Source organism: Paroedura picta, chromosome 5 (assembly GCF_049243985.1).
Source record: "Paroedura picta isolate Pp20150507F chromosome 5, Ppicta_v3.0, whole genome shotgun sequence".
NCBI classification, from domain to species: domain Eukaryota; kingdom Metazoa; phylum Chordata; class Lepidosauria; order Squamata; family Gekkonidae; genus Paroedura; species Paroedura picta.
Window position 1 is genome coordinate 30,584,960 of NC_135373.1, and position 26,119 is coordinate 30,611,078.

Consider the following 26,119-nt stretch of genomic DNA (forward strand, 5'->3'; position numbering starts at 1 on the left):
TCTTGAAGGGGGGGGAGAGGAGCCAAGCAGGGAGCCTCTTTCTTTTCTTGGAGGGGGTGGGGGATCGAAAAAGGCAGAGAAGGGAGAAAAAATCCAGGACTGACAGAAGTTGAGAGAAATTAGGGGCTTCTCCTTTAAGGCAAGTTTGTCACATGACCAGGTGTGGCTCATCAGAGGTTCTCTACCACAGAGCTTGCTTTCCCAATCCAGATTTGAAAAATATTGAGGGTTAAAAGCACTCTAAGATATCGCACAATAAAGGTAGGGTCACTCCAGATCAATCCTTCTTGCTGCAAAGGAAAATTTAAATCACTCCAAATCCAAATGGAAATCGCATTCTGTGTAGACGGCAGGGACTGAATCGACCTGGGATTGGAATAAAAGCTCCGTGCAGTTTACACCCAGGTCTTGGGGAGGAGGGGGAGGCCGTCTGCAGAGTTCTTCCATCCCATCCCCCCAATCTAGCGCGTGTTGTGTTCCTGAGTGAAACGAGCTTAGCCCCTAGTTTTATATAACTTTGTTCAGAACACTTTGTACACCTGATAGGTGGCATCAGGCTATATGTTTCTGCCTTAAGCTAACCCTGAACCTATCTGAATCAACCTCTTATTTATTTTAGAAGACGCTGCTCAGGTTGTGTTGATGCAGCTGAGAATAAAATACAATTTTCAGTTTCTCCCCCTTGACAATGTACCATCTTGGATTCTTGGGAACAAAAGAAAAACTCAAACAATGAATCCAAAACCGTAGCCAAAACCTTGTGCCAGCAAATTATTTTTACACTGTAGAAATCCCCAAGTACTGCAGAACTTTTGCCCTAACTTAGCTGCCTGTCCTCAGCACCCTTGGACGGGAAAACCTTACATACTCTCATTCTTCCCCTCAAGGTCTGTGTTCCTGCCAATTGAACACACTCAAAAACATGGAACTGGTATGATTATTTTTCATTGTAGAAGAAAAAGAAGAAGAGTGGGTTCTTAGATGCCGCTTTTCTCTACCCGAAGGAGGCTCAAAGCGGCTTACAGTCGCCTTCCCTTTCCTCTCCCCACAACAGACCCCCTGTGAGGGAGGGGAGGCTGAGAGAGCCCTGATATTCCTGCTTGGTCAGAACAGCTTTATCCTTGCTGTGATGAGCCCAAGGTCACCCAGCTGACTGCATGTGGGGGAGTGCAGAAACGAACCTGGCATGCCAGATTAGAAGTCCGTACTCCTAACCACTACACTAAAGGACATCCCTTCTGCTTATCTCACCTCTGTTTACCCAAGTGCCGGAGAAGATCTGAAAAATTCTACCCCTACTTGCCCTTTAAGAGCCTCTTGTGGCGCAGAGTGGTAAGGCAGCGACATGCTGTTTGAAGCTGTCTGCCCATGAGGTTGGGAGTTCGATCCCAGCAGCCAACTCAAGGTTGACTCAGCCTTCCATCCTTCTGAGGTCGGTAAAATGAGTACCCAGCTTGCTGGGGGGTAAATGGTAATGACTGGGGAAGGCACTGGCAAACCACCCCGTGTTGAGTCTGCCATGAAACCGCTGGAGGGCGTCACCCCAAGAGTCAGACATGACTCAGTGCTTGCACAGGGGGTACCTTTACCTTTTGCTTGCTCTTTGCAGACCGCTCCAAAGAGACCCTCTCTAATGTGGCCAAATTCTGTACCAAGAGTTTTTCCACAAGAAATATGGAAATAACTTTTTATGTATAATTAATACTACTACTACTAATAATAATGACAGCACAATAAAGTTATTATTATTATTTATTTACGATTGACCCGGCACTCTTGGCCCAGCTGGCTTGTGGCGGTTTACATTAGAATAAAATCCACATTAAAACCCGGTACAATAGACCATACAATTTTCCAATATTATTATGGCAGCAACAATCAAGAACTAGTCTCCCTTGCGGACCCTCAACTCTGCTGCTCACAGTCATTGTGGCACTAGATGACTCCAGGCGATGTTAGCCTAAGGGGGGGCACAGTTCCCAAAGAGAGGGCGGGACCCGATCATGGAAGGCTTTAACATTTCTATGTAAACTGTACCTTGTTGACTGATCTGTTGTCTGCGATAAATATTGATGGGCAACGTTTTATTCAACGCTGCACTGACTCGATGTTTCCAGAACAGCTTTGGCCAAATACGAATGACCAGTAAATAAGCAGAAAAGGGATGGAGAGCCATTCAAAAGCAGCCAGAGATTAAGCATTTCAGCCAAATGAATAACAAGTCCTCAGGGGCATTTTGTCTCCTCCGAGTTGGAAGCAGTACCTTCTGTTCCCAGATTCCCTGTCGGAAATCGGAACTAGGGGCATCGCTGAGACCTCTGAGGTTTTGACTGGCTTGGTATGAATCAAGAAGTGGATTCTCAGGCTGCCAGCTTGGAACCCCCCTGAAAGGGAGAATGCACTCATGAGTGCCTTGTGGATGAGTTGGCATTCAGCCACTGTAAGGGCATTAAAGGAAGAATACATTGCAAAATGCTAAAGGGAATTTCCCTTTGAAGGGATAAAATAAACCCGTTTATCAGACGGGTCTTGAGCAGTGGTAGTTTCCCATTGGAGTGCCCTTAAAGGTTGGGGGAACCAGGGGCAGGCAGTCAGTTTATTACTGCAATCCCCAACCAATAGAGTCGCAAAAATAATACAATCACAGTCCTAACAATCTACAAGTTAGAACTGATTTAAAAATTGCTTCATCAAATTCGTCTTTACAATATAATTAAAGGGGGGGGGGAGGAAATGAGGTTTGAGATTTTAAATTTCCTCTTATCTCCATCTCAGTTACCGCGTGCTAAGTTTACAGAGCTGGGGACAAAATCTGGGTATCAGGCATGGACTGTCCATTATGGGCCCCAGGATTTTTCCTGTGGGGCTGATGGCCTTATCCCCTGCACCTGAGCCAGGTCAGCCCAGTGGCAAAAGGGAGGCATGCAAACTTTCTACATCTCATGTAGGGCTGGGGAAGCCCTGCACGGCACTTCTGCCACTGAGCTGGCTTGCCCCAGGCGGAGGGAAGGCCAGCCTGTGTCCCACCCAGGCCTCTTCAGTAAGGTGCATACTGCATGCTGTCCCTAGGAGACCGCAGACGGACACTCTCTCCCTCCTTTGGGTGGGCAGGTGGGACAGAAATCTTCTTTCCCATCCTTCAGTGAGATGGAGCTAAGTTGACTGGGAGGGGGAGAGTTGTCGTTTTTCTCTCCCAGTTTGCCCCAGTGTGGAACCTCTAAGTTAATAGCCTGTTGCATCCTACCAGTTAGGAACCGAATACTTCAGTCTGAGGCCAGAGCTATGCCCTCCTCAGCTCACAGTCTGAGAAGGCTGCTCACTGTTCAGGCCTTGTGTTGTAAGTTTGCCTCTCAAAATGTCTTTCCAGAAGAGCTGCTGCGATCAGAACGGGTGGCAACCAACGATCTGCTCACCACCTCCATCTCAGAAACACGCACCACCGAGGAGTTCCTCCCCGTTGACAGTAGCGAGGACATGGCCGCCGAGAGCCATTCGTACCTGCATGATGGAGAAGGTGAGTAGGACCTTAACGTTAAATCCTGGACCATCATGGCGGGTAGATTAGCAGTCGGGGAGCTGGTTCTTGGTGGCAGTGGGGGCTCAGCTGGCAAGTCTGTTCAGGAGTCGGGTCCACGGGAAGTTCACAGAGGATGCGAGCAAGATCCCTCGAAACCATTTATGCTTTTCAGTTTATGGGTCACTTGGAGGGTGATTCTGTAGGACCGGAGTTAGCCCTCCCCTGTTAACGGACCTTGTTGACGCAGGCTTGTTGTCTTCGGTTTGACTTTTGTGAAATGCTCCAATGGTGATCCTTATTGAGGGCTGTTAGGAAACTCATTGTTTTGGATGCTGAGTTTGACAGGTAGTGCGATGTAGTTAATGTCATTTTTGTTCAGTTTGTTTTTATTGAAAGGTTAAAATGCGGCAGGTCTCTACCCCAGACACCCACAGGAGTCTCCTTTCATTACCTGAGGGGAAAGGAAGGTTTTTATTCCAGTTCTGTTGACTAAAAGTTAAGTCTTTTCCGGTATTTGAACCAGGATAAATAAGGGAGACGCTTCCCTCCCCCCCCCCCTCCTAAAAATGATCATTCCACAATCTCTGGTCACCTTTATTTTAGTTGCAGTAAGGATTTATCTCTTAGTGTACATGTTGTAGTCACATCTGAGGTCGTGAGAGGTTCAGGTATATATTTGAAGGTGCTGATGATGTCCTCGGGAGGGTCAGTTTGTGAATTTCCTTTTTGGAACAGAGTTAGAGAGAGAGCCTTCCTTGTGTTTGTAGGACGGTATGGATGGGGGACTTCTTCCCCCCGTCTGTTGTAGATCTGGGCTGTATGCCTCTCCTTCCCAGTCTACCTCACGTTGGTAATCATTGGTGCAATTTGGACATAAGACATCTTGAGCATAGTGTTACAGTTAGAATTTTTCTGACAGCGGAAGTGAAATTTTGTGCCGAGTCTTTAAAACAAAACAAAAAAAATCTGATCTATTTCCCATTTTCAAAATCTGAAAATCTTGCCAATGTCACAAACAAAAATGTTGGACTGAAATGCGGGTTGTGGTACCAAATAAGAATGATACACTCAATGCTGTGAAGCTCTAACACCAATGATACCATCTAGGATGACAAAATCAGAGTCCAGTGGCACCTTTAAGACCAACAAAGATTTATTCCAGGCGTGAGCTTTCGAGTGCAAGCACTCGAAAGCTCACGCCTGAAATAAATCTTTGTTGGTCTTAAAGGTGCCACTGGACTCTGATTTTATTGTGCTACTTCAGACAGACCAACATGACTACCCACTTGAAACCATCTAGGATGATTATAAACCAGCCTCAAAAGAACTTCTCTTTTCATTGGGATTTGAGTTTTCTGAAATCCTGATTGTCCTTTCAACTAGAGATTTGTTAAGGGAAACATAGGAAGGCTCTTTCCCCTTTTCCCAGTCATGCTTTGTCGCACTCCAGGTAAGGTGATGGGGGAGTTACTTCAGGACGGACAAAAAATACTTATTCACACCATGGTGGCAGAAATTACTGCCACAGTATCTAGCAATGGCCAATAGCACTGATGGATTTAAGAGGGAATTAGGTGGCTTTATGGGAGAGAGGCCCGTCCATGACTACTAAATCATGAGAAATAAATGGAGCCTCCATGTTCAGAGCCTCTTGTGGCGCAGAGTGGTAAGGCAGCCGTCTGAAAGCTCTGCCCATGAGGCTGGGAGTTCAATCCCAGCAGCCGGCTCAAGGTTGACTCAGCCTTCCATCCTTCTGAGACCGGTAAAATGAGTACCCAGCTTGTTTGCTGGGGGATAAACGGTAATGACTGGGGAAGGCACTGGCAAACCACCTCGTATTGAGTCTGCCATGAAAACGCTGGAGGGCGTCACCCCAAGGGTCAGACATGACTCGGTGCTTGCACAGGAGATACCTTTACCTTTTACCATGTTCAGAGGCAGTATGCTTCTGAATAACAGCTGTGAGGAGTAGTAATAGAAGATCGCTTTGGTCTCTGTGACCTGCTTCAGGGCCTTTGGGGGGTTATCTGCTTGACTACTCTGGGATGCTCAGTTAAATGGGCATTTGAGGTGCTCGGGCAGGGTCCTTCCCAAACTAGAGATTCAGTCAAAATTCATGAAACATAACTGTTTCAGGTTCTTATTTCCCACTGAGATTCAGAACTGGGGAGTCATATTCTCTTCCCTCCTGCCGACTCCGTCTCAGCTCTGATTCGGCTCCCTCGACGTTCCAGTTGCTGCTCCGGCAATTAAATAATCTTTTAGCACAACTGCACCGGGCCAGTTGAGGGATTACTTGACCCAGGAAGCAGTAATGACCGTGGAGGGGTTTAGCTTTTGATCTCTTGCTTTGAAGCAGAGGGGAAACTGGCAGCTTGGATTGAAGCGATGCAAAAAAAAAAAAAAAGAAAAGAAAAGAAAAAAAGTGGACTTTTTTCAACAATCTGTGTAAGGAATATCAAGTAGCATGGGCATGATTCTGTCGCAGGAGGGTTTTCTAGTAGGATTTTACTGGAGAAACCTATGTCAGTCTCCCAAACATTTGAAGTTGGCTTACGAAGCTGGCTACCAGTCATTCTCCCCACCCACCCCAGCCTGGGGCTCACTTTCTGACCTGCAGGGTCTTTCCAAGGGCTCACACCAAAATCATTGATTGATTGATTGATTGATTGATTGATTGATTGATTGATTGATTCATTCATTCATTCATTCATTCATTCATTCATTCATTCATTCTCTATTTATTTATTTGTTTCTTTTAATTTGGATTTATATGACCACCGCTCTCAGCAGACTGGTTCGCAGCGGTTTACAAGCATGTAAAATACAGATCCAATCCATAACAATAAAACAACAATATCAACAGTATCAAAACAATCTCCCCGTAAAATAACTCTAAAACTCTACAATATTACAACGGTGGTAATAATTAACAACTAACGTCATGTCCCACGCAGGGAACCACTGGACCCATCCCTGCTGGCATTTCTGTAGTACTTTCGCAATCTTTCATTTTTGTTTATAAGAATTTAGATGCTGCTTTTCCTCTCCAGGGGCCCTAAAGCAGATAACAAACAAAGAGAAATGGCTTCAGTGAGTGAAGGGCTAGTTGCTGGTTCTTCCCCAGGTATACTATCTGCATAGATGCTACTCCTGCTTGGAAGATTTCAGGAGCTTTGGGGTTGGAGCCTTGAGAGGGGAGGAGCTTAGGGTTGCCAGGTCCCCTGGCTGCCAATTGGAGGCAGGGAGGTAAGAATTGCCAACTCCTGGAGATTTGTGGGTCGAGCCTGATAAGGACAGGGACTTCAGTGGGGTGCAATGCTCTAGAGCAGTGGTCCCCAGCCCCCAGTCCGGAGACCGGTACCGGTCCGTAGATCAGTCGGTACCGGGCCATGGCTCCTCCTCGTCCTCCTCCCCGGCTGCTGCCTCTGGGGCTTTAACCCCATAGAGTCCACCCTCCAACGCAGCTATTTTCTCCAGGGAGAACTCAACTCTGTAGTCTGGAGATGGTACAATTCTAGATCTCCAGGTCCCACCTAGAAGTTGGCAGCCCTAAGCAAGGCCCCCATGAATTTTGCCCTTCAGTTTGAGCCTTTGATTATGCTCAAGTCTCATAGCACTTGTAGGAAGAGGAAGCAAGCCCTACCCTGTCATGATATAACAGATTGGATAAAGGGGGGGGAGGAGCTTGCCTAACACCTTCCGATTGAATTGGCTGAAGGACCCTACCTAGCATATTCTTTTAAATTATTCTTTTTATTTTTTATTATTTTTTTACATTTATTAGCCGCCGCTCTTGGGCCAGCTGAATCGCAACAGTTTACAAGTATAGTACAATCAAACAGACCAATACAATAGTACAATAAAATTAAATTTCTCACAACAAAAACCCACCCTCCAAAATTTCTGGCTCCACGGCTCATCTTGACCTAATTCCTCAAGAAAAGTGCTTGAAGGAGGCACCCAATAAGATCTTGCTAGCCCTGGCCTCAACCAAACGCCTGATGGAAGAGCTCCATCTTGCAGGCCCTGTGGAACTACAATTCCCATGAGCCTCAGCTCTTCCAGCAGCTTGTTCCACCAGGTAGGGGCCAGGATCAAAAAGGCGCTGGGCCCTGGTTAACGCCAGGCATACCTCACATGGGCCAAAAATCACCAATTTATTAGGATTCGCAGAGCAGAGAGCTCCGTGGTGGGCATAAGGAGCGAGACAGTCCCTCAGGTACACTGGGTCGGACTGAGAACGGCCTTAAAGGTTAAGACAAAAACCTTGAACCTGATCCAGAATTCCACTGGCAACCAATGCAGCTGCTTCAGCACAGGCTGGATATAGGATTTCCAAGGTGTTCTTGTGAGAAACCTAGCAGCTGCATTTTGGACCAATTGGGCTAGAAACGAGGGCAGGCCAGCATAGGTATATAAATCTAAATAAATAAATAAAAATAAATAGGGCAAGTCACAGAAGTCTAACCTGGAGGTGACCATTGCATGGATCATTGTAGCTAGGTGCTTCAGGGTCAGATAGGCTCTAGTAGCCTCGCCTGATGAAGATGGAAAAACGCCAGCTGGGCTACCCTCGTGACCTGCGCCTCCAGGCATCAAAGGTCACCCCCAAATTCTTAGCTGCGGGTGAGATCTCTAATCCCACCCCGTCCAGGCAGGGGAGGTGTGCTTCCTGATCTGACTTCTTCCTTCCCAGCCACAGGACCTCCATCTTGGGAAGGTTGAGTTTTAACTGGAGGTGCTGGGCGACTGAACTGAAACTTTTTGCATGCAAGCAGCGAGCTTTGCCATATTTTTTTTTATTTAAATATTTTTATGCCACCTTTCCACTTGCTCGGGGTATGCGTAGCGCCCAAGATCCTTAGCAAGAAAGAGCTCATGAACAATGTGGGCTTTGATCTAATAACAGCAACAACCACCAAGAGATAAATCTAATAATAATAATAATAATAATAATAATAATAATAATAATAATAATAATAATAATAATAATAAAAGAGAGTCAGAGAAGGATGGTTAGAAAATTCGTTTGTTATCTATCTAGTATAGTCTTACCCTTCCTTCAAGGAGCCTGTAGGCCACATAAAGCGTTCTGCCCTCCTCATTTCATCCTCTCAACAACCCTGTGAGGTAGGCTAGGCTGAGGGAGTGTGACCAGCCCAAGGTCACCCGTTGAGCATCTGGGGCATAACAGGGTTTCCAGTCTGGTCCCCCAGATCCAAATCCAACAATTTAACCACTGCACCCAGGTGGTTCTTCTTCCTACATCCTTCTTAGTTACATAACTGCTCTATTAGTACCAGTGATGAGCAGGCTTTCCAGGGAGGAGACCCCACTGTAGATACCTGAGTAAAATCCTGAGTAGAACTGATGTTCTGGGTATCCCATCTCCCAACAGATATATTGGAAGAGGAGATATTTGCCAATGTGAGCAGTAAAAAAAAATGCTTTATAGGAACTGGAATTGTATTTGACATTTTTAAAAGGGGATTTCTCTATAGAGAAATAAGGAACGAAGAATTTTCATTTAGAACACAAATAAGAACTGTTTGACTACTGCGGCCCTCCAGATGTCCATGGACTACAATTCCCATGAGCCCCTGCCAGCGAATGCTGGCAGGGGCTCATGGGAATTGTAGTCCATGGACATCTGGAGGGCTGCAGTTTGACAACCCCTGGTTTAGATGGTCAGTAGCCCCTGGTGCCTGGTCATGATCGACAGCTGAGTAGTTGGTCTCTGGTCCCTAGCAAATCTCATCGACTTCTGAGATTTTGGAGGGATGGGAAGGGATCGCATTCCTGCTCTGGAGGAAATAGGATCTTGACAAAATAAGGCAATAGTGAGTAGAGAATAAGTTGAGCTAGAGGTCATCCAAAGGTGCCCTAAAACTAAACAAATAACACCATTAGGTAATGCCTGTTTGGTTTTTGGAACGCTTTGCCTCCAGATATCACAGAGGTCTTTTTTAAAGATTAAGAACACCATTGGGGATCATATCTGGTAGGTGAACCCTGACGTTTGATGTGTCCCAAACGTTTTGATCATCTAGATCAGTGGTTCTCAACCTGGGGGTCAGGACCCCTGTAGGGGTCGGACAGCCCTTTCACAGGGGTCGTGGCAGGGCAAGCAGCTTGGCTGTGGGGGAGGGCGTCATCTACACAATTGCCTTGTGGGATAGATCGAGATAGAGCGTTTGTCTGTCTGGAGCAGCGGAAAAGAGATCGGCATGGTGGGACAAGAGGCACAACTGAACTGAAAAGCCCCGGGAAAAAAACAATTTATCTACAATCATGAACCATGGATCTTCACACCATTGGTCAGTTTCGGTTTAATTTCTGTAAAAAGAACCCTGGCATAATGTTATGGTTGGGGGTCAGCACAACATGAGGAACTGTATTAAAGGGTCACGGCATTAGGAAGGTTGAGAACCATGGGGCTAGAGACTGATAAGAATATCCTGCATTGCTAAATATGTATATATTTTTGTCTGTGTCCAGATCTGTGTTCAAATTGCAGTGTCTGTGATATCAGTCAAGTACCTAAAACACTTGGTGTTGTGCAAAGGCTTCTACAATATAGACATTACCAGCCTGAAAGTACGCAAAGACACCACAGGAGCCTCGTGTGTGTGTGGGGGGGGGGGGTGACAATATAGTACAAGAAGAGAGAGAGAAAACCAGGGAAGCCATCGAAACAGCAGGCGTATCAATAGACATATTCCAGCAGGGACATAGACAGAGATCGGACCATTTGAAGATTGGATCGCAGAAGCAAAAGATAATGAGAAATGGAAAATTACGCTCTGGCCGCATGCCCAGACAGAAGGACGGGTAGGGAGGTTATCAGCATCCAGAGCAGCAGACCTGTAAAAGAGAGAGGGGGTGTGAAGGAAAAAAACAGAATTTCTGATGGATTGGAACAGCCTTTCAGTCTCTGTTTATTAAATCAATTTTCAGCCTGGAAACTCATGACCGTAACAATGGGTGAGGAAGGGGGGGGGTGATCAACCCTTTACTGCTAAACCATGTCAAAGTTCAGAGCAAGAATGTCTCACGGCACCTGTAGAAGAGAGCCCTTTTGGTGCCACTAAAGCCGTACATCTTAACCTTTACTGATGATTCACCTCTTGATCAATCATCCGTAAAGGTCCCGCAGCCCAAACACTTGCTTTTGGAATTGGCACACACACAGAGGCTCCTAATAATCATAGAATAGAATCATAGAGTTGGAAGGGGACATGTAGGCCGTCTAGTCCCACCCCCTGCTCAATGCAGGATCAGCCTCAAGCATCCAGGATAAGGATCTGTCCAGCCGCTGCTTGAAGACTGCCAGGGAGGGGGAGCTCCCCACCTCCTTAGGCTGCCCATCCCACTGCTGAACTACTCTTGAGTGTGAAAAAATTTTTCCTGCTATCTAGCCAGTATCATTCTACCCATAACTGTGGGTCCTCTCCTCCGTTCCCAACAGGAACCTTTCCCTGCCCTCCACTAAGTGACAACCTTTCAATGTTGGGTCCACTGCAAATTCAAAATACGCTATGTTGTATACTCTTTTGTTGTTGTTGTGCGGTGGCCATATTTTATTATAGAAAAATAACTTCTTCATCATTGCCAAAAGCCACTCTGGGTCCTCACTGGGGGGAGGAAGGGAAGGGAGAGGGAGGAGGATCCAAGGCCTGGAGACCAAGCCCTATGAGGAAAGGTTGAGGGACTTGGGAATGTTCAGCCTGGAGAAGAGGAGGTGGAGAGGGGACAGGATTGCTGTCTTTACGTATTTGAAAGGTGGTCACCTAGAAGAGGGCAGGGAAAGGTTCCTGTTGGCAATAAAGGAGAGGACCCACTGTAGTGGATTTAAACTATGTGGAGAATGGTATCAACTAGATATCAGGAAAAAAATTTCACAGAGTAGTTCAACAGTAGCATCAACTACCTAAGGAGATGTGGAGCTCCCCCTCACTGACAGTCTTCGAGCAGCGGCTGGACAGATCCTTATCCTGAATGCTTTAGGCTGATCCTGCATTGAGTAGCGGGTTAGACTAGATGGCCTGTAAGGCCCCTTCCCACTCTAGGATTCTATGAGAAGGCTTTTCCTGAGGTCTGGGGTGGAGCTTGGGAAGGACTGGGCCTGAGGAGGAGAAAGTTATTCCATCCAGCCCACCTTCTGAAGCTGTCTTGTTTATCAGGAAGATATGCAAGGTTGGCCCTGGTCAGCAATGGGATGGGAAGCCACCAAGGAAACCCTGGGTTGCTACCACCTAGAAGCAGGCCATGGCAAATCGTCTTGGTAATTGGTCCATGGACATCTGGCCCAGGCTAGCTCCATCTCGGTCAGATTTTGGAAGCTAAGCAGGATCAACCCTGGTTAGTACTTGGATGGGTGACCACCAAGGAAATCCAGGGTCTCCAATCCAGGAACAGGCAATTGCAAACCTCCTCCATTCCTCTCTTGGCTTGAAGGCCCTGCCGGGTTGCTATAAACCAGTTACGCCTTGACAACACACTGTACTACCTCTTCCACAGTTATCACGTGCAACTGGGGAAGAGGGACCCCTAAGAGATTAACTTCTCCTACTTTCCCACCATACTCTAGCTCTTCCCGTTCTCAATCCCCTGTCCCTGGCTGCGTCTTGCCAGTTTAAGCATTCTGCCACCCTCTAACACAGGGGTAGTCAACCTGTGGTTCTCCAGATGTTCATGGACTACAATCCCCATGAGCCCCTGCCAGTAAACGCTGGCAGGGGCTCATGGGAATTGTAGTCCACGAATATCTGGAGGACCACAGGTTGGCTACCCCTGCTCTAACACATGGCTCTTGCAATGAAACCTGAATATTCTCTTTCTGTTTAGCAGAGCACTTAGCAGGCCAAGGGGATGGAGGAGTAAGGCTGTCCCAGCCAGTAGACATAATTTAAGAATGCAATCACACTGCAATTTGTCACTGGGCAGTTTTTGTTTTTGTTTTCTGTCTCGGAGAAACAGCTCATGGTGTACAACTTAAAAAAAACAGCAGCAGCAACCTTACAATAGGCATCTCAGTCTCTCTCGGTGAATGAATGAAATAATGAGAATCCGAGAACAGCTATAAAAAGCCGCAGAACTCCCGTCTCCAGAGGGCCGGATTCATGAATGATTGAGCAGGAAAGGGAGTTGGAAGCGCATAAGGATTGCTCTCTTGATCCGACGAAAACAACCCGTTGGGTCCTGACACGCTCCATGGGACCCTGATCAGTCAGAAGGCTCCTGGTGGACTTGCACCAGGAAAGCACTTCTTCTGCCCAGTGTGGTTGCCAGCCTCTGTGCTTTCCCTGAATTGCCACATTGCTGACGTGGTAGGAATCGCAAGTGGGAGCTCTTGAATCCGATGGACCTAGTCCAGACTTGACCAAACTGTGGCTCTCCGTGGACATCTGGAGAGCCACAGTTTGGCAACCCCTGACCTAGCTTGATGCATTGACTTGAGCATGGACATCCATCAGGCTTGCTAGTGGCTGCAGCTTGGCATTTCATGAGTGGGTATACTGCCACTAAATGTAGAAGTTTCACTGGAGATCATGGCAAAAGAAATATCATTATTAACCTCCACCAAACATACCTAACCCTTTTTAAAAATGCAAGTAGCCATCACACACCATGACCGTGATAGCTCAGGCTATAGCCTGATCTCCTCTGATCTCGGAAACTAAGCAAGGTGGATGGGAGACCACCAAGGAAGGCCATGAGAAAGATTGTACATTTTGTCCCCTCTTCATTCTGGATTTCCTTTTCTGTATGTTTTAAAATATGTCATGGAGATGGGAGGTTTGGGTGATCAGATCTGTTTACCATGATGCAGTAGATGGTAAGAATTCTGGAGACCAAGTCCTGTGAGGAAAGGTTGAAGGGGCTGGATCTGGTTAGCCTGAAGAAGCGATGACCAAGAAGTTAACGGAGCTATCAGAGTTCTGCAGGGCCTGCAAAACAGAGCTCTTCCGCCTAGTCTATGGTTGAGGTCAGAGCCAGGAACAATGGGGGACCCTCCTCAGGTGACACAATAGCATCCTCGGGGGTGGACAGCTGCAGGCCTGGGGGGAGGGATTATCCCACCAACCTTGTTGTATCCTCGTTTATCTTTGTTTTGTTGTTTGTTATGGGATGGGGTTTTATCATGTTTTATGGGGGGTTATATTGTACTCCATTATGAGTCCCCAGAGTGGTGAAGGAAGGAAGGAAGGAAGGAAGGAAGGAAGGAAGGAAGGAAGGAAGGAAGGAAGGAAGGAAGGAAGGAAGGAAGGAAGGAAGGAAGGAAGGAAGGAAGGAAGGAAAAGAATGATGACAATGATTACCGTCTTCAAGAATTTGAAGAACCGTCATATAGAGGTTGGAGCAGATCTGTTTTCTTTTGCCTCAGAAGGCTGGGCCAGAATCAGCGAGTTGAAATTAAATCCAAAGAGCTTTCAGCTAAACATTAGAAAAAACTTCCTGACAGAGTGGTTCTTCTGTGGAATAGGCTTTCTTAGGAGGTGGCGGGTTCTCCTTTGGAGGTTCTTAAGCAGAGGTTTGATGACCATCTGATAGCAGTGATCAGGTAGCCCTTTCATATATGCCCGGTTAATGCCAGTCACAGTTCCGCAGGGCCTGTAAGACGGAGCTCTTCCGCCAGGTCTTTGCTTGAGGCCAGATCAGGTAAGATCGAGTTTTGTTTTTGGTGTTTTGGTGGTGGTTGTTTTGTTTTTTGTTTTTAATGCCTTCCTGTGGGCATAGAGCAAAGGACCCTGGGGAATGCGGGAGGCAATTGTGAATTCCCTGCGATGTGCAGGAGGCTGGACTAGGTGATCCTTGGGATCTCTCCTGGCTCAATGCATCTAGGTAAGTTTCGAGCAGCGGCTTTAGTGGTCTTAGGAGCAATTCTTGTGTGGTTGGAGTAGACCATTTGAGTTCTGTCATTTAAAAAAACAAAAAAGCTAGCAGCTATAGCATATGAATGAATCGAACACTGATGTGCTATAGGCCAGGGGTAGTCAACCTGTGGTCCTCCAGATGTTCATGGACTACAATTCCCATGAGCCCCTGCCAGCAAACGCTGGCAGGGGCTCATGGGAAGTGTAGTCCATGAACATCTGGAGGGCCACAGGTTGACTGCCCCTGCCATAGGCAATTCTTCCAGCTGAACAGCTGTGAGGAAGTATGCTGTAGGCCAGGGGTAGTCAAACTGCGGCCCTCCAGATGTCCATGAAACTACCATTCCCAGAAGCCCCTGCCAGCGAATGCTGGCAGGGGCTTCTGGGAATGGTAGTTCATGGACATCTGGAGGGCCGCAGTTTGACTACCCCTGCTGTAGGCAGATCACTGCTGGGTCAGATGTTACTGTGCAGTCAAAAGAACTGAAGCCCGGTGTATTCTCAATGTTGCGAGCGTCTCTTCTTTTTAATGTACATCTGTTTGAATCCTGAGAGATGCCCATGGCTTAAACCCAATTCTCACCGGTTTCCACACAGTAAAACTGCCATGAAGCAACATCCCTATTGTTGGTTTTTGAGGGGTTTCGGGAGGGCGTGGGCGTTATGAGGTGTACATTTCGTTCAGACCTGTCCCCACGATGGCGACAAATGGCGTTTAGTTTCCCATTGGGCCTAGCATGCAATCTCCCACCGTATTTGCTGGGACAATGAACTTGGTCCTGTCAGAAAGCCAGCAGGAGAACCGAGCGAGCAGTAATCTGGAGGCATGCCCTTGTTCGTTGGTTGCCAAACTCTCCCTTCGAAGGAGAGCCCTTTCTCCCTTGACCAAGGTGTTCCTCAGACGTTTGCAGTGGAACATTCTAGAATATGCTTTAGAGGTGCCGCTAGGTCTTTTCGGTCACCTTCTGTACCACATGCTCGAAACTGGCCTTAAATGACACAAGAAAGAAAGTTTGACAGGGGCGAGCAGGCGGCCATCTTTCAGAGAAGCGTGTCCAACCGTTACAAAGCATTCTCAGGGAGGCTTTCTCGATCTGCTTCCATCGTACCTCAGGACTCCTGAAGCCCAGCTTGAAAGCCCTTTGTGCCCTAGTTGCCAGCTTGATCCCTGCTTTCCTGACGCCCTGTTGTCATCCTTTTTTCTCCCCCTCTTTGCCTCAAAACTGTGTTTCTTTTTCTGTTCTTTTTTTTTTCTTTCTGCCATGCACTCTGTCTGTCTCTCTCCTCTTGATGCTCTGTGGGGAACGGGCAGATTCTGAACAAGTTGACAAGAAAGGTGAGTGTTCAGATCTATGTTCAACATCTTCCTGGAGTATTTCTTGGAAGAGGGGAGGGGACTCAGGGTGGGAAACACTTCCCAAGCAGAGAAATCTGCCCTCCAGTTGTGTTCTAAAGGGCGTGTTGATATATTTTTTTCCTCCTCCGAAGCTTCTCCCTATAGCTCTTTACTGCACTGCTGCTTTTGAAATTTCTAATTCTGGCTGGCTTGTTCTTAATCCCGGCATTGATTTCTGCCGCTGCCTGCTGTTTTTAAGAAAAGAACTTTTAAAACTCATCCTGCTAGGTTGCCTCGGGTGCTGTTTCCTGACGGAAAAGCAGGATACAAATCCTAAATGGAAAAGCAGGATACAAATCCTAAACGGAAAAGCAGGATACAAATCCTAAATGGGTCATCCCACCTCACAAGGTGAAGTGGGCCTTTTAAAAGGCTAAGACGGTAAGCTTGTGTTCCTCACCGGATTCCTTTCTCTGCAGCTTCTGGACTGGCCGAATATGACTACCCCACCAGTGACAAAACCTTGCTCTATGAGTATGAGCGGAAAGTAAGTCCAGCCTGACAATTGCTCACATACCTTCTGTGTTTTATTCACTGAGTTTCCTATATCCTATGGGATTGTTTGTTGTTTCTCACTTTTTACTATGATAGTATTTTGAGTCTTTATGTCCTTTTAATGGTGGCTTTTAATGGTTTTTGTGGGATTTCTGTAACCCGCCACGAGCCGGCTCCGGGAGTGGTGGGGAATAATAGTAATAGTAATAGTAATAGTAATAGTAATAGTAATAGTAATAGTAATAGTAATAGTAATAGTAATAGTAATAGTAATAGTAATAGTAATAGTAATAGTAATAGTAATAGTAATAGTAATAGTAATAGTAATAAAAGGGCTTGTGAATTTTATAAACCGTGGAAGGAGATTGCCAAACTCTGCCTTTCCCACATGCAGGGAGATCTTAACTTGAAGGTGTCTTTCAAAGTAAGGATTCCCAAAGAGGCCGATGGGGTATAGTGTTTCCAGCACTAGGCTAGTATCCGGAAAATCCATGCCTTGCCACAAAACTCACAGGGTGACCTTGGGCCAGGCACAGCCTAATCTTCCTGACGGAGCTGTGGCAAGAGTCAACTGAGGAGCAGGGAATTGTGCGCCCTACTCTGAGTTTCTTGCGTGAGGGAGGTGCCTTCAAGTTCATGGCGACCTTATGGCTCAAAAACTTATGGCTCAAAAACATGGCTTCGGAAACATCTTGTCGATAAAAACAGGATAGAATGTGAATCCTGAGGAGTTGCCACTGCATGGAGCAGACTTTTGTGTCTGCTGGCTCTGAACGGTCTCTGTCAGGCAAGAAGGGATATGTACCATGCTCATGCGTGCTCCTGGCCCTTCCCACCAATTCAGCCTCAAGTATGAAAGGAGACATTTAAGAGGGAGAAAAGCTGGTTCCAATGGCCAGACCTACATCTCCTCTGTGCCATACAGAAAGAAGGACTTTCCCCCCCTGGAGTTCTCTCCTCTGTTCCTGTTACAGCCTGCAGCCCCAGATCCTAAAGCCATTTTCTCTCCCTCACCATAGGTTAATGTGTCTGCCTCAGACCTCAAAGGCCTGGTGTACAAATCCCAAGAGATCCAACGGGACGAGTTGGTAAGTGGTCCTCGAGCCAGCCCGAAACAGCTTCTCCTCACCTTCCCACCTGGCCAGGTGTGCATCCCCAGCCCCGCAACTTCCTGTTCTGTGTGTTCCCCCATCCCTTCCATACTTACGCAACTCAGCCTGGAAGAAGTGGAGTTTCTTTCCCGCTTCTTTTTTATTGAAGACCACTCAGCGTACCGGATAGAGTGGCAGACTAAGTTTCCTGGGTGACCTGGGTTCAAATCAAAAACATGGCTTCGGAAACATCTTGTCGATAAAAACAGGATAGAATGTGAATCCTGAGGAGTTGCCACTGCATGGAGCAGACTTTTGTGTCTGCTGGCTCTGAACGGTCTCAGGCAAGAAGGGATATGTACCATGCTCATGCGTGCTCCTGGCCCTTCCCACCAATTCAGCCTCAAGTATGAAAGGAGACATTTAAGAGGGAGAAAAGCTGGTTCCAATGGCCAGACCTACATCTCCTCTGTGCCATACAGAAAGAAGGACTTTCCCCCCCTGGATCCCGACTGTGGGGTAGGAACGCGGGATATACAAATAAATGAATGCACAATAAATCCCAATGCATAGAATCATAGAACATGGGATGCAAAGCAATTTTTAGAGCATTGTTCTCCCTGCCTTCATTTTCTCACAGCAGCCCTGTGAGGCAGGCCAGGTCAAGAGCAGAAGTGGGAATTTGAACCCAGGTCACTCAGGAAACTTAGTTTCCTAAATCCCAATGCATGCAAAAAAACTTCTCTCCCTTCCCAGTTGCTCAGCCTGTCCCCAAACACTTCTGTTCAGTTTGATCATTTGCCGGACTTGCATGAGAACAGGAGCTTGTGTTAATTCCTTAAAGGTGTTTTGCATTTTGAAAGTCAGCCACTCAGAGGCTTTCGGCCTGAAACATGATTTGGGGCAGCTGGAAACGCAGCAGTGTCAGCAGGCTGGTCTACAGTATAAGTGTGTGAGTGTGAATGGGTTGCCAGGTCATGGCATTCTGTGTGCGGGTGCGCATGAAAATGCATGTTGGGGGTGGGGCAGCTGGTTGCGTAGTGAGAATTGGCAGTGATGTGCAATTGCAGCAAAACAACAGGGTGATACCAGCCTCCAAGACAAAAGAAGGCAAGGACGAATGCCGATGGTGTGGCGGGAGAATGAGAATACACCGAGGGGGATGCTAAAAAGTGGATACACTTTTCACAGTAGCACTGTCAGGGGACCCTTAAGTATGTTTTATCTACAGTGGTTTCCTGACAACTGTGGAATCCCTTTTCCGTCTTCCATCAAGAAGAAGAAGAAGATAATTGGTTCTTATCTGCCGCTTTTCTCTACCCGAAAGAGTCTCAAAGGGGCTTACATTCGCCTTCGATTTCCTCTCCCTACAACAGACACCCTGTGGGGGAGGTGAGGCTGAGAGAGCCCGATATTACTGAAGCAGAAGAATAATTGGTTCTTATATGCCGCTTTTCTCTACCCGAAGGAGTCTCAAAGCAGCTTACACTCTCCTTCCCTTTCCTCTCCCCACAACAGACACCCTATGAGGGAGGTGAGGCTGAGAGAGCCCTGATATTCCTGCTCAGTCAGAACAGCTTTATCAGTGCTGTGGAGAGCCCAAGGTCACCCAGCTGGCTGCATGTGGGAGAGCGCAGAATCAAACCCGGCTCGCCAGATTAGAAGTCCGCACTCCTAACCACTACACCAAGCTGGTTCTCTCAAGAGGGGCCAGAGTGTCACACTGGGATCCCAAAGCCCCAGGTCCCCTGAGCGACCTTGGGGGTAGTCGCGCCCACTCGGCCTGGCTTATCTCCCAGGGTTCCTGTGGTGATCAAATGGAGATAAAGAGAATGTGGATAACCACATCTTACAAATGCACTGCTACATGGACCCTTCCCCTCCTTCCTGCAACAAGCTCCAAAAGCACCTCAGTTACAGGACACGTTTTTTTGGGGCACTTGGGGTTTCCAGAATCCCACCTAGTAATTAAAATGGCCAATTATTCGCAGTGACCTCTTTCTATCGGTGCTGGCCCACCAAGTTCTCCTGCACAGCCTTAGGGCACATTGTCTGATTCTCCCTGCTAAACAGATGTTTGGCCTCCTTTGCTCTGACAGTGCCAATCTCTTGGGGAGGGAGAGCTGAAACCTGGGGGGGGGGGATGCTTGTCTTCAGCCACCCAGCCCGCCTCCCTGCCAAAAGGGGGGAATGGACTCTGTTAAAGATGGCAGGCCTGACCATCTGTTTGGCAGGTGTATGTGAGACGGAGCACAGGAATCAGGTTGCCCACGGGGAGAAGGGTTTTTTGGGGGGGGGGCGTCTATCTCCTTTGTGTGTGGGGGGGGGGAGGTTTGCACGTGTGGACAACTGTCAGCTTGCACAATCCAGGCTTCTAACCACAGAGCACCCCAACAAGAATGGCTGACTCTTCAGTCTGCTGACATTGGACCTCCTTTAGGACTGGCAGAGGAGAGAATTCCATCTGCTCCGGGTGATTTATGAGCTGAATATTTCTGCCTCCTCCTCTCCCCCCCCCCACCTTTTTCACTCCGCAGCGTCTTCCGAAGACAATTCAGTGTGTGTCATTCCAGCAGATTTATCACCTTCACCGAGGAACGGCTTGAGTGTATCTCTCCCGCCCCCCTCCCCAACCTTGTCTTTTTTGTCTACCACAGATGCAAAGCTCTCATTTAACTTCCCTGCAGTATATCTGTCTGTCTTAAGTGCTCTTTTTTTTTTCCTTTTACATCTTGATGGTCTAATGACCCGAGCTATTCTCTTTGGCAAGCTTCCTCCTTCTAATGCATCCCTTTTTAAAATTCTTATCATGGGCTTTTAGAACTTACCGAGATGCTTTTAGTTTCTTTTTTATCCTCCCCTCCCCCTTTCCCCCGCCCGCCCTTCACACACATCCCTTATTAGGTTTTATTATTATGTTCAAACTGGATTTCGGGTCTTCAGGTTCTTTCATTTGAGTTCTATCCTGCTACACACACACACACACACACACACACACACACACTCTTTATGGAGTGTTTTAAAACAGTCATCAGTCATCTTTTGGCTCTCAAAAGTGAAAAGCTTAATTTAAAAAAAAATAACCCTGCGTTGACTTATTAATTGCATAAACCCTACATGAAATTCGGGGTCTGTGTTCGAATCCCCTAATGTGCGATCTGGCGGCCAAAAACAGCATAGTTACTTCCCATAAGGGAAAGGGAGGAAGGATTTGTTCTTTTTTCCAGATAGTTTACCTAATCCAAATGTCATCTGCAGCTGCTTTCAAACCTTTGTTTACCCCTGCAAGGATCGCAAAGCAACTGGGGGGGGGGGGTTGTTGAAAAATGGTACCCTATGGCTGTTTTCTGAAGCTGTCTACTATTCGCCAGGGATGTGTGTGTTTGTGTCACAGATTCCCTTTAGTGTCCCATGACATTTAGTTAATGGGGCAGGTTGCTGCAATTAATGCTTCTCACATTTGAAAAAGATTGCACTTGAGCTAGATTTTGGGTTTTTTTTTTTTTAACCCCACAAAACTTGACATGCTCCCGGTGACAGAGTGTGAATATAACAGCGCCAGTGTGGTATAGTGGCAAGAGAGCTGAACAAGGATCTGGGAGACACAGGCTGGACTTCCCCACTTGGCCACGTTTGCTTGAGGGTGACCTTGGGCCCGCCACATGCTCCCGGCCTCACCTACCTCACAGAGTTGTTGTGAGAATTAAACGGGGGAGAGAAGAACAACATAAGCCACCTTGAGTGCCCACAGGGGAGAAAGACAGGATATCAATAAAGTTTTTTAAAAATTAAATATTGTGAAGGTGCGTGAGAGATAGACCCATGGGTTGGCTCTAGTGGACAAAATGTCCACCAGCAGAATGGGACTTCTTTACCACCCTCCCTCTCACATGTGCCATCTAGTCGCTTCCAGCTTTTGGAAACCCTATGATTGAATGGCTTCCAAAACATCCCTTCAACAGCCTCGCTCAGGTCTTGCAGACTGAGGGCCGCGGCTTCCTTGACCAAGTCCACCCATCTCATGTTGGGTCTTCCTCTTGTCCTGTTGCCTTCAGCTTTTTGTAGCATTGTGGGCTTTCCTTTCTTACTGCAGCCTAAGTGGCTCCCCAAAATACTGTGTTCCTGGCAGGGGTAGTCAATCTGTGGTCCTCCAGATGTCCATGGGCTACAATTCCCATGAGCTCCTGCCAGCATTTGCTGCTCCTGGGAACAAAAGGGGATTCCCAAACACAACAAACTCTGCATAGAAGAATAGAGTTGGAAGGGACCTCCTGGGTATCTAGTCCAACCCCCTGCACTATGCAGGACACTCACAACCCTATGACTCGTCCACTGTAACCTGCCACCCCCTTGAACCTTCACAGAATCAGCCTCTTCCCCCAGATGGCTATCCAGCCTCTGTTTAAACATTTCCAAATTTTTCTTCCAGTGGCAAGAAGAATTCAGCAAACAGCTGTTAGATATTTCCACCAGCCCTGGACCCAGCCCCCGTGTACTTTCTTCAGGGCACACAGCTTTTTCTGCTTTTTGCGCAGCGGGGGCATAGCTGACCTTATTTATTTCCCCGCTTTTCCTTGGTGCCGTAATTGTGCCTGTACTTAAAAGTAAGATTTGTTTCCCAGTATATTACTGCCCACAAGCATTCCCTTGAGCTCTTCTTTTCATGTCATTGTCCTAATACACACACAAACCCACACTATTTCGGGGTTCTGTCTTTGTTATATTCTATTCAAGGAATCAGACCGACAGGGGAGGTGTGCAGCTTCTGTTCTCTGTGCCGCTTAGTAGGGAGGTCAAGGAGTAATAAAAAGGCTGCAGCTGGGAGGGGGAAAACCTGCTAGTTTGTATATACAGAGAGGTTAGGTCACTTTTAAAAATGGGGAGAGTTAAAAGATGTGCTCCTTCACTCACAGTCAACAATAATGCAGGAAACATATATGATTCAGCCATATGTATAAATTGGCACGTTGTACCGATTAAAGTGCTGCAGCTGGACCGGAGAGGTCTGAGTTCAAATCCCCACTCCACCCTCTTTCTCAACTTTTTGACCATGGAGGAGCCCCTGGAATAATGTTTCAAGGAGCCTCGGAAGTGATGTCATCTGGCCACGCCTCCCTAGCATGCCCCCATAAGTTGCATGTCACTGGAAGTGACATCACCACCTGCATTAACAGACAATTTTGAGGAGGACTGAGGAGGGGGAGAAAGGCCATTGTTTAAGACAGGAAGAGGTATTCTAGCCCCAAACAGAATGCTGGTTCCATTTAGGGAGTGTGCCCTGGGGACGGATGTTGAGCCAGGTCTCTGTCCCAAATGCTGTTCTCCTTCGGAGCTAGAGTTCCATCCTGGGGCATGAAGTGAACTCTTCCCCACAGGCCAGGGCTCTGGCAAAGGGAGGGAGCTGAAAGATGCAACCGGGTCATGGTGCTGAAACACTCGAAGACATATTACACAGACAGCACAGTGGGATGAATGTTATTTATTAAACACGAAACCAAATGGCCCTTAAAAAAAATTCCATGCTTCCCTATGATCCCCTTTGCAGTTATTGGCCACTTATTCCCATTTGCCAAAGAATGTGCTAGGAAAACCTGGCCGCTCCCACGTTTTTTTCCAGAGTTAAGGCCTGGCTTCCAGGCATGTGCAAAGTGCCTTTACCACACTGGTCAGGGCCAAGATACCGCTGGTTCTTCATATTCATATTACCTCCCAGTATATTTCCCTGTTTTCACGGAGACATGGAGAATTCCAGATTCCACTTGAGAATTGGTGGACTCTCTGCCCCCAGCATGGGCTGCAATATTAAACTTTGCTTACACCAGGGGTAGTCAAACTGTGGTTTTTCAGATGCCCATGGACTACAATTCCCATGATCCCCTGCCAGCGAATGCTGGCAGGGGTTCATGGGAATTGTAGTCCATGGACATCTGGAGGGCTGCAGTTTGACTACCCCAGAGCTAGACAGATATTTATCCTGGATGCTTTAGGCCAGGCTTTCTCCACCAAGATTTTGTGAAACCCTGAAGTTTGACTACCCCTGGTTTACACCTTGGTTCCTGCCTTCCCTATTCTTGCATTTCTTTTACTCCCATCTTTTTTTCTTTTTTTTTACAAAAGGTTCAGTGGCATCAGATTACTCGGCAGGAAGCAAAGGAGTTCCAATGATCCGTCTGCTTCTCTGCAGAATCCCAACGCATAGGAAATATATCCTGCAGAACTGCTCCCCACTCCCTCCCTCCCTCCCTCCCTCCCTCCTTCTATAGCGGGTACCTTCTTTGTGGCTGAGGTCATCCTTCTGCTTCATGTTATGTTTCACATCTTAGTTCATGGATTTCTTTTTTTTTTTTTTAAACATCCCACTTTGGCTACGTTACTTTGGCGTGTGATCCGAAAAGGCCTTGAAGAATCCCGAGGCCAGAATCTAGCACTCTGTCCGAAAAGGCAAACCCCCAGGAACCGATTCATCCTTGTTCACTTGGCCACAGGTCTGCTTTTGTTCTTGAAGAAGACCAGCCTCCTAATTCGAGCAGGCCCTCAGAACGGAGGCACAAACTCAGTTTGGCAGGAGTTTGAAGTGGCCCAATTTAAATTCCAATATTAGATTCCATGAACTGTAGTATTGCTGGTCAAGTGTCTGGGGGAGGGGGGGCAGGGGAGAGAGACGGATGTGCTAAGCAGAAATCCCATTTCATTTCTGCTCTTAGCCCCCAATGAACACTGGGGGATCAAAAGCTTACTGAACGTTTCGCCACATTAGCCGTAATCTTTACCTAATCCCTTTTCTTCGCCTTCTTAAGCAGTACCTTTTTGTGTGCGCGCAAATTCCTTTCCCGTCTTTATCCTCCCGACAGCCTGGTGAACAAGGTTTGCTTTTCCTGCTTTGACAAAAGATATATATTAAAAAAAAAACACCTGTGAGTACAAGCGATGTGCTCAAGGCCAATCTGCCAGAGTTTAGAAGGTAGCAACGCACCCCGTTTGCCTCAGGCTGCACAGTCAGCCAGGAGCTTCTGTTAATCCTAATACATTTACAACACACAGAGCTTGTGTTTCCAGGTGCATGTTTGACTAATTCATGCTACAAGAGTTTCAGCTTAGTGTGGTGGTTAGGAGTGTGGACTTCTAATCTGGAGCCGGGTTTGATTCCCCACTCCTCCCCCACACGCAGCCAGCTGGGTGACTTTCGGCTCGCCACAGCACTGATAAAGCTGTTCTGACCGAGCAGGAATATCAGGGCTCTCTCAGCCCCACCTACCTTACAGGGCGTCTGTTGTGGGGAGAGGAAAGGGAAGGAGAATGTAAACCACTTTGAGACTCCTTTGGGTAGAGAAAAGTGGCACATAAGAACCAATTCTCTTCTTCAGTAATATCAGGGCTCTTTCAGCCTCACCTCCCTCACAGGGTGTCTGTTGTGGGGAGAGGAAAGGGAAGGCGAATGTAAGCCGCTTTGAGACTCTCTCAACCTCCTCTTATCCAGGCTGAACATTCCCAAGTCCCTCAGCCTTTCCTCATAGGGTTTGGTCCCCAGGCCCCAGATCATTCTCACTCTCATCTAAACTCTCTATATTTTGTCCACATCCCTTTTGAAGTGAGGACTCCAGAACTGCCCACAGGACTCCAGGTGGGGTCTGATCAATCTGGTATACAGCGGTACTATGACATCTTGCAGTTTTGATGTGATGCCTCTGTTGATACAGCCCAAGACTGCATTGGCCTTCTTTACCATTGCAGCACACTGCTTGCTCATATTTAGCATACAGTCTACAAGTACCCCAAGATCACATTCACATACACTGCTCCCCATCCAGTATGCATGTTTCTCATTTTTGTGACCCAGGCACAGAACTCTACACTTCTCCTTATTGAATTGCATCTTGTTCTCATTTGCCAACTTTTGCAGCATGGTCAGATCTTGTTGAACTCTGTCTTCTGGGGTGTCCGTTATTCCTCCCAGTTTGGTGTCATCCACAAATGTAATGAGGAGTCGCTCCACCCCCTCATCCAGATCACTGATAAAAATGTTGAAAAGAACCGGACCCACGACTGAGCCCTGTGGGACCCCACTGCTCACCTCCCTCCACTCTGAGGAAATACCACTGACAAGCACTCTTTGGGTACAGTTTTCTAGCCAGTTCCCTATCCAACTAACCATCCAAAAATCCAGTCTACAGTCCTCCAGTCTGCCCATCAGAACATCATGGGGAACCTCGTCAAAAGCCTTACTGAAATTTAGTTAAACAACATCCACTGAATTTCCGTGATCTAATAAGCCCGTCACTCGGTCAAAGAAGGAAACCAGGGTGGTCTGGCAGGACCTGTTGGAGACAAATCCATGCTGACTTCCCCAGATTAACAAATTGTCCTTCAGATGATTGCAGATCGCCTCCTTTAAAATCTGCTCCATTATCTTCCCTGCAATTGAGGTCAGACTCACTGACCTGTAGTTTCCCAGGTCACCTCATGTCCCTTTTTTGACAAAACAGGACCTTGAACTCAGCTCTCTTAGCCTCACAATGTTGCAAACATCCTTAAATGTGGGGAAATCATGGCTACATGGTCTTCAGTGGTTGTGCCGTCCCCTGCACAATTAAAGCACTAGCCTTGCCCAGCATGAATGTTTGAAGGGAGGTGCTCAGAATGCAGTGAGTTTGCCACTTCTTCCTGTACTGACTCTTACCTTGCTGCCCTTTGCCGATCCTGTTTCAGGGGCCCTCTGTCTGATCACTGTATGTGTGTGTTT

The 26,119-nt window shown here is 47.2% G+C and overlaps 1 protein-coding gene across 3 annotated transcripts in view; it reads left to right on the top strand.

Moving 5' to 3' along the window:
- Positions 1-26,119, top strand: part of APLP1 (amyloid beta precursor like protein 1) — a 131,415-nt gene that overhangs the window by 23,921 nt on the left and 81,375 nt on the right. Inside the window, exons 12-15 of one of the 3 annotated variants that reach the window (XM_077337047.1) lie at positions 3,368-3,514; positions 15,710-15,733; positions 16,213-16,280; positions 17,308-17,376. In XM_077337047.1, the coding sequence (XP_077193162.1) occupies positions 3,368-3,514; positions 15,710-15,733; positions 16,213-16,280; positions 17,308-17,376 (308 nt within the window). The remainder of the gene's footprint in view (positions 1-3,367; positions 3,515-15,709; positions 15,734-16,212; positions 16,281-17,307; positions 17,377-26,119) is intronic. The other 2 variants (XM_077337046.1, XM_077337048.1) reach the window with 2 other exon arrangements.